The sequence below is a fragment of the Notamacropus eugenii genome, chromosome 1 (assembly GCF_028372415.1).
Source record: "Notamacropus eugenii isolate mMacEug1 chromosome 1, mMacEug1.pri_v2, whole genome shotgun sequence".
NCBI lineage: Eukaryota > Metazoa > Chordata > Mammalia > Diprotodontia > Macropodidae > Notamacropus > Notamacropus eugenii.
The window spans coordinates 215620952-215634921 of NC_092872.1; the positions used below are offsets into that span (position 1 = coordinate 215620952).

The 13970-nt window shown below is 37.4% G+C and overlaps 1 protein-coding gene across 2 annotated transcripts in view; it reads right to left on the reverse strand.

Moving 5' to 3' along the window:
• Positions 1–13970, reverse strand: part of HPSE2 (heparanase 2 (inactive)) — a 724961-nt gene that overhangs the window by 203579 nt on the left and 507412 nt on the right. For both annotated transcript variants that reach the window (XM_072626990.1, XM_072626982.1), the window contains exon 7: positions 7776–7869. In XM_072626990.1, coding sequence (XP_072483091.1) covers positions 7776–7869 — 94 coding nt within the window. The remainder of the gene's footprint in view (positions 1–7775; positions 7870–13970) is intronic.

Here is a 13970-nt window from a genome sequence, read left to right on the forward strand (position 1 = left end):
GAAGCTAGAAATTCTATAAATTAGATTGGAAGAGGGTATGCTTTCCAGTAATGGGGGATGACCTGGACAAAGATATGGATGTGGGAGGTAAAATATGTAGGAGGAACAGCTAGAAAGTCACCTGACTGGAACAGAGAACATGTAAAGGGGAGTTACATCATAAAATAATAGTTCTGGAGTTGCAGAGATCTAGACATAACACCCTCATGTTCGAGATGAGGACATAGACTTCTTGGACATATTAGAGACATTATGCAACCTTTTCAAGGTCACACAAGTAGTATCAGAGATGGCATTGAAATACAGGACTTCTGGCAACAGAGTCAGTGCTCTTTACTTTCTACCATGTTATGAATCATTTTGAGTACCTTGAATAATTAATGTTAAAGATTCTTCTTTGAAATAGTCATAGATGACAGCCCTGTGAGTAAAAATGCAGTAGGATCATATTCATCATATAGAATGATAAAACATTTTATGAGACCTAATTGAGTGATGAGCAAGATAGGTTTTCAATAAAGTAGCATTTGAATAGAAATTGTCCTTGTAAACTTTTTGGTTTCATCTCTTGGTCAAATCCCTTAATGGGAGTGGCACTTCTGTGAAGTTGAAAAAGCTACAGTAAGAGATGTCTGTCCATATTATATTTGTCTAAATTCTGTACCAGCAATCCATGCAGCACAACAAGGCCCCACCCCAGCAACCCCAACCCCAGCACCAGTCAGCAGGGAACACTTGACACAACTGCTGACCAGTAATGAAGCCCCACCATGGGGCTGGCCAACAGGGAGACTCCACCCTTGGAGCCTACCAGCAGAGAGACTCTGTCTCCATAGCAACCCACAGCAAAGCCCCACCCCTGGGGCAGACAGGCAACAAAATTTCTTCTCCAGGGCCAGCCACCAGAAAGGAAGCTTACACTCCACAGAAAGCAAACAACTAAGCCTTAAAACCCAGTGAAAACTGGCAGTGAGATTCAGAGTTTCAGCAAAAAAGCTTGGGACAGTGCTAGGACAGAGATCAACTCTCACATAAAATCACAAAGTTTCCCCCTCCTCCCCAAAAAAGCAGAAAAAATGAACAAACAAAACAAAACAAGAGCTTGACTATAGAAAGTTACTATGGTAAAAGGGAAAATCAAGGCATAAATTTAGAAGAGGGCAATAGTGTCAAAATAGTTACATGTAAAGCCTCAAAGAAAAATGTAATTTGTCTCAAAGCCAAAAAGAATTCCTGGAAGAGCATAAAAACAATTTTAAAAAGCAAATTAGAGAAGAAGAAGAAAAATTGGGAAAAGAAATGAGAGTAGTGCAGGATAATCATGAAAAAAGAGCCAATAGTATGGAAAAAGATATTTGAAAACTTACCAAGGAAAATAATTCCTTAAAATAAGCTCCCTAAAAATAGAATTGGCCAAATGGAAAAAAAGTAAAAAAGCTTACTGAAGAAAATAATTCCTTAAAAATTAGAACTGAAAAAATGGAAACTAGTGACTCTTTGAGACATCAAGATACAATAAAGCAAAATTTAAGAAGTAAAAAAATTTAAGAAAATGAAATTTCTCATTGGAAAAACAAATATACAATATGTATATGTAAATATGTAATAAAAATAAATAATAAAAGGATTTGTACTGTGAAGCAGGTGGGAGCAGGGCCGCCTCACGGGGCTCAGTTCCCTCAGGGGGTTTACGTGGAGACCTTCAACAATGGATCCAAGCTCCTGCCTGCTTGGGGAGCCCTTGTACACTGCTGCCTCTGTTGCTGCCTCCCAAGGGGGCCTGAGCTATGGAGACACCTCACTCCCCTTCCAGCAAGCCAAAAAGACTCTCTCACTCACCCCCCCCCCCACTCCCCACTCCCACCCCCTGGCACCTGTGGGTGGAGGGACCTGCGTGGCCACTGGAGATTCTGTCCCTGAAGCCTGCTCGGATCTGCTCCTCTCGGTACATGGCCAAGGCAGAGCTGGGCTCTGCTCTGGGTCCAGTGCACGATGGACCTTTCTTGTCAGTTTTTCAGGTCTCTCTAGAACAGAAATCTCCTCTGCTCCATTGTTCTGTGGCTTCTGCTGCTCCAGTATCTGTTGGGAGTTCTTCTTTACAGATATTATGTGGGCTGTGGGTTCGGAGCTAGCATATGTGTGTCTTTCTACTCTGCCATCTTGGCTCCTCTGCTTTTTCTCTATTTTATTGATGTAAGCAATTAGAAAAATAAATTCCATACTATTGGCTCTTTTTTCATGATTATCCTGCAAAATACTTGGGCATCTGCCTGCCAAGACAAACCCAGAAACTATATGAACACAGCTATAAAACATTTTTCACACAAATAACAATCGGATCTAAACAACTGGGAAAATATTAATTGCTCATGTGTAGCCCAAGCCCATATAATAAAAATGTCACTTCTATCTAAATTAATCTATTTATTCAGTGCAATACCAATCAAATTTTCAAAAAAGTATTTTACAGAGCTAGAAAACATAGTAATACAATTCATTTGGAAGAACAAAAGTTCAAGGATATCAAGAGAGTCACTGAAAAAAATGTAAAAAAGGGTAGTCTAGCCATACCAGATCTAAACTGTATTATAAAGTGACAATTATCAAAACATCAAATACTAAGAAATAAAATGGAGGATAAGTGGAATATTTTAGGTACAAATTATATTATAGTAAATAAACTGTAGTAATTTAATATAGAACTTCTTAAACTATGGGTTGTGCCTCATATGGGGTCTCAAAAAATTTGGCAACAGTGAAGGGTTTGTGAAAGTGCAATGTCAAAAAATTAATTAAATATCAAATGTGTAATGAGCCCAAGGTGTTTCTGGCATCTGCAACTTCACTGGAGCCTTGGTTCTGAACACAAAGCATTTGCACTTTGCACTGCACATATTCTCAGGCCATGCAACAGCAAGGAATGCTGCTGAAATGTGAAAAGAATTTGGAAAATTTAAATAAAAATGTTATTTTTTTAAAAAATGATCTTTGAGGGCAGAGCCAAGATGGCAGAGTAGAAGGATGCATGTCTAGAAGCTCTCCTTCCACAGCCCATAAACTACCTGTAAAAAATTACTCTAAACAAATTCTAGAGCACTAGAAGGTAAAAAACAACAGAGTGAAAGAGATTTCCAGCCCAAGACAGCCTGGAAGGCTGACAGGAAAGGTCTATTGCACTGGGGGTAGAGTGGAGCACAGCCCAACTGCAGTGGGTTTCAGGGCACCACCAGCAGCAGCTGTGGGTTCCAGATTCCTCAACTCACAAATGTCAAAGATACCTTCAAAGGTCAGTGAGAAATCTCTTTCACCTGCATGAGAAGGGAAATCAGGAGTCTAAGCCCAGAAGTGGCAGCTTCCATTGTTGAAGCCCTGGCCTAAAGACCCTGGGGGAACTGAGTGGCTGATCTGGATCTCAGCCCTGAGTGGTGATCCTGAGGTGAGGAGGAGTGCTGGCTGGTGGAGCTGGCTGAGGCTTTGGAGAGGCAATTGTACTCACAGAGTGCTTGTAGTTGCTCCCAGACCAGAGTGTGGGTCAAGAGAGGAGTAAACTCCTCTCCCTTGATTGTACGACCTTGGAGGAACTGAGAACTTACAAGTCCCCAGAGCATACCCTCCTCTTGACAAAGAACTCAAAAGTCAAGTAACTGGCTGGAAAAATGCCCAAAAAAGGGAAAAAAATAAGACAATAGAAAGTTACTTTCTTGGTGAGTAGGTATTTTCTTCCATCCTTTTGGATGAGGAAGAACAATGTATACCATCAGAGGAAGGCTTCTGCACCCAAAACCTCCAAAATAAATATGCAATGATCTTAGGCCATGGAAGAACTCAAAAAGGATTTTGAAAATCAAGTAAGAAAGGTGGAGGAAAAATTGGGAAGAGAAATGAGAGTAATGCAAGAAAATCATGAAAAACAAGTCAATAGCTTGCGAAGGGAGACCCAAAAAAGTGCTGAAGAAATTAACACCTTTAAAAATAGACTACCTCAAATGGCAAAAGAGGCTCAAAAAACCAATGAAGAGAAGAATGCTTTAAAAAACAGAATTAATCAAACAGAAAAGGAGGTTCAAAAGTTCAGTGAAGAAAAAAGCTCTTTAAAAATTAGAATGGAGGAGATGGAAGCTAATGACTTTATGAGAAACCAAGAAATTACACAACAAAACCAAAAGAATGAAAAAATAGAAGACAACGTGAAATATCTCATTGGAAAAACAACTGACCTGGAAAATAGATCCAGGAGAGACAATTTTAAAATTATGGGACTAACTGAAAGCCATGATCAAAGAAGAGCCTACACATCATCTTTCATGAAATTATCAAGGAAAACTGACCTGATATTCTGGAACCAGAGGGTAAAATAAATATCGAAAGAATTATCCAATCACCTCCTGAAAGATATCTGAAAAGAAAAACTCCTAGTGATATTGTAGCCAAATTTCAGAGTTCCCAGGTCAAGGAGAAAATATTGCAAGCAGCCAGAAAGAAACAATTCACATATTGTGGAAATACAATCAGGATAACACAGGAGCTGGCAGCTTCTACATTAAAGGGCCAAAGAACTTGGAATATGATATTTCATAAGTCAAAGGAAATAGGATTAAAACCAAAAATCACCTACCCAGCAAAACTGAGTATAATACTTCAAGAAAAAAAAATGGTCATTCAATGAAATAGAGGACTTTCAAGCATTCTTGATGAAAAGACAAAAGCTGAACAGAATATCTGACTTTCAAACACAAGAATCAAGAGAAGCATGAAAAGGTTAACAGGAAGAGAAATCATAAGGGACTTACTAAAATTGAACTGTTTACCTTCCTACATGGAAAGATATGTAACTCTTGAAACTGTTCTCCGAATTTGGATAGTTGGAGGGATTATACACACACACACACACACACACACACACACACACAAATATATTATATATAAACAGAGAAAACAGAATGACTTGAATAGGAAGGGATGATATCTAAAAAAATAAAATTAAGGGGTGAGAGAGGAATATATTGGGAGGAGAAAGGGAGAAATGAAATGGGGCAAATTATCTCTCACAAAAGAGGCAAGAAAAAGTTTTTTCAATGGAGGAGAAAAGGAGGAGGTGAGAGAAAAAAAGTGGAGCTTACTCCCATCACAATTGGCTTAAGAAGGGAATAACATGCACACTCAATTTGGTATGAAAATCTATCTTACACTATAGGAAAGTAGGAGAGAAGGGGATAAGTGAGGTGTGGGGGGATAATAGAAGGAAGGGCAAATGAGAGGAGGGAGTAATTAGAAGTAAGCACTTGGGGAGGGATAAGGTCAAAAGAGAGAACAGAATAAATGGAGGCAGGATAGGATGGAGGGAAATATAGTTAGTCTTTCACAACATGACTATTATGGAAGTTTTTAGCAAAACTACACATATATAGCATATATTGAATTGCTTGCCTTCTTAGTGCGGATGGGTGGGGATGAAGGAAGGGAGAGAAGTTGGAACTCAAAGTTTTAGGAACGAATGTTGAGAATTGCTTTTAGCCTGTAACTGGAAAATAAGAAATACAGGTAATGGGGTATAGAAACCTGTCTTGCCCTACAAGAAAAGAGAGAAGATGAGGATAAGGGAAGGGAGGTCTGTGATAGAAGGGAAGGTAGACTGGGGGAAGGGGTAATCAGAATGCATGGGGTTCTGGGGTGGGGGGAGGGACAGATGGGGAGAAAATTTGAAACTCAAAATCTTGTGGAAATGAATGTTGGAAGCTAAAAATAAATAAATAAAATGAAAAAAAGAAAAAATGATCTTTTATTTACTTACTTTATATTTACATATATCCTCTAGTCAAAATATATATCCCTCTAGGAAAAGAATTTTTTGTTTGTTTGTTTTTATTTGGGCACCCACAGTGCCTGGCACATGGTAGACTGAAATTGAAGAAGTTTACGGAATTGGACTCTGCATGAATCCTTTATCAGATATTCAGAAAACAGTCCTGTGTTTACATGCAGTGTGGGTTTGTCCTTTGTTGCTGAAGAAGACCATGCCATCAACAAAATAATGACATGACTTGCACTTGACTTTGTTTTGAGTGAGGGAGGGCTGTGCAGATCACAAGCCTCACTTCTCCTCTACAGCCATCTGAATTCAGTGACCAGATATTCATCAGGATGACTGGAGATGATCCAGGATGAGGCAGTGGAGGTTAAGTGACTTGCCCAAGGTCACACAGCTAGTGAGTGTCAAGTGTCTGAGGTGAGATTTGAACTCAGGTCCTCCTGACTCCTGCACTGGTGCTCTATCCACTGCACCACCTAGCTGCAAATCCCTATCCTGCTGATCAGTATAAACCAGTATTAGTTACATTGACCACTTCAAGAATCTAGATCTTAAATCCTTTTATACTTGCTGCAAATGGAATCTCCTTTCACAATTAATTATCTGCAAATTATAAACTTCTATTTTCCCAACTAATCATTTAATTTGCTTAAGAAAGTAGTTATTACTGTTCAATTGTTTCCAACTCTTCATGACCTCATTTGGGTTTTTGTTGACAAAGATAGTGGAGTGGTTTGCCATTTCCTTCTCCAGATCATTTTACAGATAAGGAACTGAGACAAACAGGATTAAGTGACTTGCCCAGGGTCACACAGCTATTAAGTATCTGAGGTCATATTTGAACTCAGGGTCTTCCTCCCTCTAGATCTGGCACCTGGCTACCCTAAGAAAGTAGACTATATAGCAAATGTAGAGTTCTATTTCCCTGGAGAGAATCAGTTTTCTCTTGAATTCTGCTCCCAAAGGTGAAAGAGCCCCATATAGTAGCAACACATATATACTGAAGGCACATAATAGTATGGCTTAATGAGGAAAAAAAGGGGTATAGGCTAACAATATAACTCATAATAACATTCAATAAAATATCCCTTTTTAAGTATAAATTATTTTCCTTCACACCACTTATTTATCCCCAGGAAGTAACTGTGCAAGTGATAATCTTCTTGTTTTAGAGATGAAGAAATCAAGCGTCAAGTGGTCCAAGGTCATCCAGCTAGTCTGTGCCAGAGTTCTGAATCAGCCAAGTCTTCTCACTCAAAGGCCAGTGCTAAGATCACTACAGTGACATGATGCACAGCTTCCACTAGGTTTTTTTTGTTGTTGTTCTCCCTTTGGCCAAATTTATTATCTTATATTTTTCTCAGTCAAAGGCTTATATGGAGGCAATACCAAGAGCAAAATTCTGAGGCAACAACTTCCTTCTTCAGACCTTGAAGAGTAGATTATTTTGCAACTCTAATGTGGTTTCAGTTAACATTGTGATATTGTTACCCAGGCCTGTGATTTATCCACATATTTATTTTAAAATCCAAGAGGGAAGGGACCATGCTTTAGCTAAACTTTGCACCTCCCTATCTAGCACAATACCCTAGACATATTAGATGCTTAATAATGTCTGCTGAATAAATGGAGTACATCTTTCAAACCACAATTTTGCCAAAAGATTCCATTATAGAAATGTATGCCATCCATCTGTTTATTCACTGAGGTAGGTTTGTTAATTACCATTAACTTTGGGCCGCTCAAACACTAAATTAACAATAAATCCAGTCCCCAACCCAAAATACCATACAACAAGGCTCTCACAGGAGTGTCTTTCAAGGCCAATTTCCCATGAAGATTGTACTAGGGTTTCTTCTGGTCTTACCTCGTCCTGCCCCTCATGTGCAGATGTACCACTGTGACCACTTTCCCATACCTCACCATGAGACTCACTTATCCTTATTCCAGTATACCTTTTACTCACTTTCTGAATTTTCCTAATCTGGTCGGAGAGTGTGTCCAAAAGACGAGTTTTCAGGAAGTCCATCACCTTGACCACTCGGCCATCAATATAGTAACTAGAATGGGAAAAAAAAGAGAATTAGATAAAGTCTAGCACAGAGGACCACAAATATTTTTTCCTAATTCATGATCATCTGTTTGGACTAAGAAAATCTAATGTTCTATTCCAAGGGATCTCTTACATTCTATTTAAACTTTGCCTCTGAGATTTTTCTTAAAAAACCCCAAAAAACCCAACAAATCATATACTTCTTATCTTCTCTATTTCTACTTCCAACCTGGCCTAGTGCAATAATTTTTCAACCTTAGTCCATAAAATTCATGGAATCATAGAGAAGCTGCTTAAAATGTCATAATGAAAATTAGACAATGGAGAATAGTTTCAGGCAATGTAATTCTTTTACACAAAATTATCCCTAAGAAGTGCTTCATGATAGAGTTTTAAATTGGAGTAGGGAGAACTTGCATTTAATTTTTTCCCAATCACTAAAAGTAATTTAAAATATGTAGAGATGTGTAGAAAAATCCCCCAAAATGCTCTTTTCCTAATGTGACTTTCTAATAATTCTAAAAACCAATTTTGAAATCTGCTCCCCAAATGGCTAAACTGTTCATGCCTTTTAACATAGTTGTATTTCTATTATGATTATGCCCCAAAACGATAAAAGAAAAAGGTACTATGTGTATATCTTTCTACCTATCTATACCTATGTCTATGTAGAGAGAAGAACATAGATTAAAATGTGCACAAATATACATTTATAACAACTCTTTTTGCAGTAGCAAAGAACTGGGGGAAAGTACAGTATATGAATATAATGGAATACTTCTACACTATAAGAAATGAAGAAAGAACTGGGCATAGTGCTACATGCCTATAATCCCTGATAGTGCACAAATGAAGGCTGATGGATCTCTTGATTTCAGGTGGTCTTAGCTGAGGCAGGTTAAGTCGATTGGGTGTCTGAACTATGTCTGGCACCAATATGGTGAGCCCTCAAGATCTGGGAACCACTAGGTTGCCTAAGAAGAATCAAACCAGCCTAGTCTGGAAATGGAGCAGGTCAAAGCTTCCATGCTAAACAGTAGTGGGATCATATAAGTCACATAAGGAAATGATTTAAATATATAAGAATAAGACCTATTCCCTAACTGATAAAAGGTCAAAGGACATGAACAGAGAGATCTCAAGGGATCTAAAAAATAGGTTATCAGTAGCCAAATTAAAAAAAAAAAACAACTGTTCAAATATCTAATAATTAAAAAATTGAAAATTAGAGAAACTCTGAGGTTTTACCTCATATCTATCATATTGGCAAAGTTAACAAAAAAGGAAAATGACAAATGTTGCAGAAGCTTTGGAAAAAGAGAATGTGAACTGGTCCAGCTATTTTGAAAAGCAACTTGGAACTCTGTCAAAAAGTTACATATAAGTTCCCACTTCACTTCCAGTTTAGGAGGAAGAGGAAGACCTTGTCTCAAAAAAGAAAAAAAAGAAAGAAGGAAGAATGGGGAGAAAGAGAAGGAGAAGGAGGGAGAAGAGGAGGAAAGGGAGGAGAAACCTGGGAAGACTAATGCAGACTGAGGGGAGGAGAACTAGGAAAACAATTTATACCATATAGCATCAATACTGTAAAAAAAAACAAAACAACAACAACAATTCTAAAAGACTAAATGCAATGATTAGTTATGATTCCAGATTATCAGTGATGAAACATGCTGGCTATCTCATGAGAAAGAAGTAAAGAACAAATATGCAGAATGAGACCTGTACTTTTGGACATGACCAATGTGGCTATTTATTTTGTTGGGATATTGTTTATTTGTTAAAAGTGTTTTGCACTTCTTCCCCCCTCTCCCCAAGGAATGAGAGAGGAGGACAGAGAAAAAAATAAATTCTTGATAACTGGAGGAAAAAAAGTTTTTATGGGTTTTGTCATCTTGTGTGTAGAAACTACCTTTATGAAACAATTGAAATTTTATAAGCTTAAAACACTTATACTGTGCAAGTAGCTGTTTAATTTCTTACTATAGGCGATTATATCTTCTAAAGGAAGTTAGGTATTAAATAGCACACATCTGGCAAACTTCTGAATCTTGGACCAAGACTTAATTACACATTCAACTTTTCTCTTTTCCCTCATTAATTGGCATTTTAACTTTTAAAACTGACTATTTCACTCCTCCAATGATGTCCCCACTATTCACCTCTGTCTCTAACAGGTCTCCCAATCTGCCACATGATGACATGTGTTTATAGATTTGAAAGGGACCTCAGAGGTCCCATTTCACTTTATAGATGAGAAAAGGGAGGGTGACATCCATCAAATGATTTGTCCAAGGTCACCTAGGTAGTAAGCATCAAGGTGGGCATTTGAACCCCAGTTCTCTGACTGGAGACTATGAGTTTCTTTATATTACACCAGATATGACATGGAACATAATATTGGAATCTTCCAATCCATCTCCTTAATTCTAGCTTTTCAACTCAGCAAACAAGGTTATTTTGGCCTATGAAAGGACGCCACCTCACTAGCTTCCCCGCCAGCGGAGATCTGACCAGGAGGCTGAGTTCTCTGGGTTCCATCTCTGGATTTCACCATAAGTAGTCACTTGAGCTCATTAGCCTTTTAAAATATTTAATGAGGAGAGCTGGCTGTTTCACAGGGCAGCTGGTTTTGTTTACCCTTCCCTTTATTTGAAAAGGAAAAACCTTTGCCCCTTATTATCTGACCCCTTCTTTTATTTCAGATAATTGCATTAGAGTCGACTTCCCAATGTTCAGGAATTTCCGCATCCATTTTGTCGCCTCCTGCTCTGTGAGGAGGAGGGGACAGTCTCCTAAGAATGATAACACTCAGCCTGTTAGAGGAAGGCAGATATTCCATAAAACTGGGGCCTTTCTTACTGAATGGGGGGGAAACCTCAGCAAGACAATAATTATGAGAACTATGTTAGACCTATAAAATCTACTCCGACACCTCTAATCCAAACAGTAGAAGATGGAAGAGTCCCTATAAAGGTTTATAAATGGGTACTTGCCCCCCTAGGTTGCCTACCTTGGACTTATAATAAGAAGCAATATTCCTTACCATTCACCCTCAGTGTTACTTTGTGACAGCTTTGTTTCTCTATTCTAACTTCTTTAAAATAAGATTGTCTCCCTTCCTGAACTATCTAGTACACAAAACACTCAAAGAGAATGAATGCCAGTTCAAAGAAAGTCTCCATTTCCTTGACTGCAAATTGAGATTGTACTAGTTCAAGATTTCTAAACCTTTCGTGTGTGTGTTCTAGACTCCTTTGGCAATCTGGTGATGCCTAGAGACCCCTTTCCAGAAAAATGCTTTTAAATACATAAAAACAACATATATAGACTACAAAAGAAACCAATTACATTGAAACAGTTATCAAAATGTAAATGCAAGGTCACAGACCCCAGATTAAAAACCCTTAAACTAGAAGGTCTCTTGAAATTTTGATAATTGTTCAATTGCTAAGTTCTATGATTTTTCTCCCTAATTCTAGCTCTGACAGTCTAGGACTTTGAGTATAAAGTTTCAGAACCACAAAGCTCTTTCCCTCCGTATCTTCATTAGAGGGAGTGGGTGGTGATTCTAGATATAGAATATCACATATATAGTCAGATGTAGTAGATATTTTAATTAGTTATGTGCATTTATTTTTTTCCTCTTTGTTTTTTAATCTTTATTACAAAGGTAACTTGTTGGGTAGAGAGGGTCAAAGGAATCTATTTGGAAAGGAATATGATGTAAAAACTAAAAATATTAAAGAAAGTAAATTCTTTTTTTTAAAGAGGTTTCCATATCCCCTGGCCCACTGAAGCAAGTCTTCATTAATCATGTGCATCTGACACATAGTAGGTACTTAATGAACGTTTGCTGAAAGACAGATACAATGTGGTATAATTCAAGTTGGAGATGTTAAAGATAGAGAGATGCTTTTGTGTGGACATGAATGATGTCACCTGATAACTATCACATTAAAATTCATGCTATAGTAATAAATCAGAGGAGTCATCCATCAATTATAAATATTATTACATTTTTTCTGAGCACTGAGGTGTTATATAAAATCCATTGCTTAACAAGTACCTGTCCAAGGGATTTATGTTCTATTTATTGTTACTAATGTGCTTTCTGTACCATAATATGCCAATGTGGCCCCTGCTTTTTTTTTCTTTAACACATTTTATTGTTGAAATGGGAGGTGGAGTAAGTGAAGGGAAGCAGAAGAAGAATTATGTGCTAATGTTCTTTTCTGGCAGCAAAAGCAGCCTGAACATTATCCCCAGGGGGGAAGAATGCATGGTTGTCAGCACCATCAATACCGTGGGTAAGGACATGGGTAACCTTTCAATGTATTAGGACAATACCTAAAATTACTCTGTATCAGGCATGTTTATTCCTCTACTAATGAGCAAAGTCTTATATTAGAGGTAGTTAAGATATTTAGGTTTTATTTTTATGTCCATGTGAAAGGAAAAACTAAATGATTTGGAAAATGGCTATAAGAATATAATACAACTTGTCTTTCCACTTGTCCCCTTGCCTCACTTGGGTCTCATAAAACACAGGGAAATTAAAAAAAAAAAATGAAGTTCAACCTGAGTCAGAAAAACTTGCAAAACAATGATCCTTTATGTTTCCTCTAAGGAAAACACCTCAGCATTTTGTGAGGAAGCTCTCTGAGACAGATAGGCAACATCACCTATACCTCTTCCCTCTCCCCCAAGAAGTGAGAATAATAAATAACCCCATAAGCAAATGTATCTTTATCATCTGAATTTGTTATGCAAGGTTAGGGGGAGGAAATGAAACAACAAAAAAAAGCAACCTTCTTTAAGTCTGCAGACATTACAAGGTTCAGAACCAGACTTGCTGGTCATGGCAGAAGAAGTACTAAATTAGAAGGGGGATGTAAGTTGCCTGAAAGGAGGTGGCTGCCGTTTTTACTTTCAATTAGTATTAAGTGTTAGTGGGAGAAGAAATGTAAAACTTATAAAACTAGACACAAGAATTAAAAATACAGCACTATGGAGGTCTCAAGTGCAGAAACAAGCAGCTCTATGCACCTCATTTGCTTCTTATGGCATCACAAATATCTTAAAAATGTATTTTATTGATACTTTTTGTTTTTACATAGCCTATATTTCTCCCTTTATTCCTTCTCTATTTTTCTTCCAGAGATTCATCCCATATAAAAAAATTTAAGAGGAAAAAGAGGGGGGTGGGGAGGGTCAACAAAAAACCCAAAACCTCAAACCATAAAAAAGAATCTGATAATATACTGCAATGTTTCACAGTTGTGGACTCCCTTAACGGTCTGCACAGTAGTGGAGTTGAGGTGGGAGAGTGTCTTTTCATCTCTTATTTGGGGCCAACTTTGTTCTTTGTAATTTTGCAACATTAATTTCAATTGTTTTGTGGTTTTTATTCTTTCCATTTACATTGTTATAGTCGTATATATAGTTTTCTACTTTGCTTACTTCATTTTGCATCGCTTTGTGTCTTTTTGTGTTTCTTTTCATCATATTCCCTGTTTCTTACAGTACAGTAATATTCTATTACATTCATATATGAAAATTTTCTACTTTGTTTCCAGTTCTTTCCTTCCACAAAGAATGGTGCAACAAATACTTTGTTGTATATGGTAAACACTTTTTAGAATTTTTTTTAGTAGTGTTGCTTCTGACACTGGTAGGGTATGAGCTTCATGGTCAGCTACTTATATTTCTTTTCAGCAATGAATTTCTTGGAATATATGCCTACCAATGGAATCTCTACATCAAAGGGTATGGATAGTTTGGCAAATTTTTGCCCATTTTCAAATTCGTATCTGAAGTAGCTGTACCAATTTGCAGCTCAACCAATAATGCGTTCATGTTTCTTTCTTTCCATGATTCCTTCAACATATTATTTCAATCTTTTATCATTTTTGCCTATTTTCTGGTTATGAGGAGAAATCTCAGGACTACCTTGATTTGAAGTCCTCTTATTAGTGATTTGGAACTTTCTTTCACGTTGTTAATGCTTTGTAATCCATTTGAGAACTATGTGTTTATTTTGACCAACCTCCAGTTGAGAATGATTTTTGGTTGAATATTTCTGTTATCTGTCATATACTAAACTCTTAT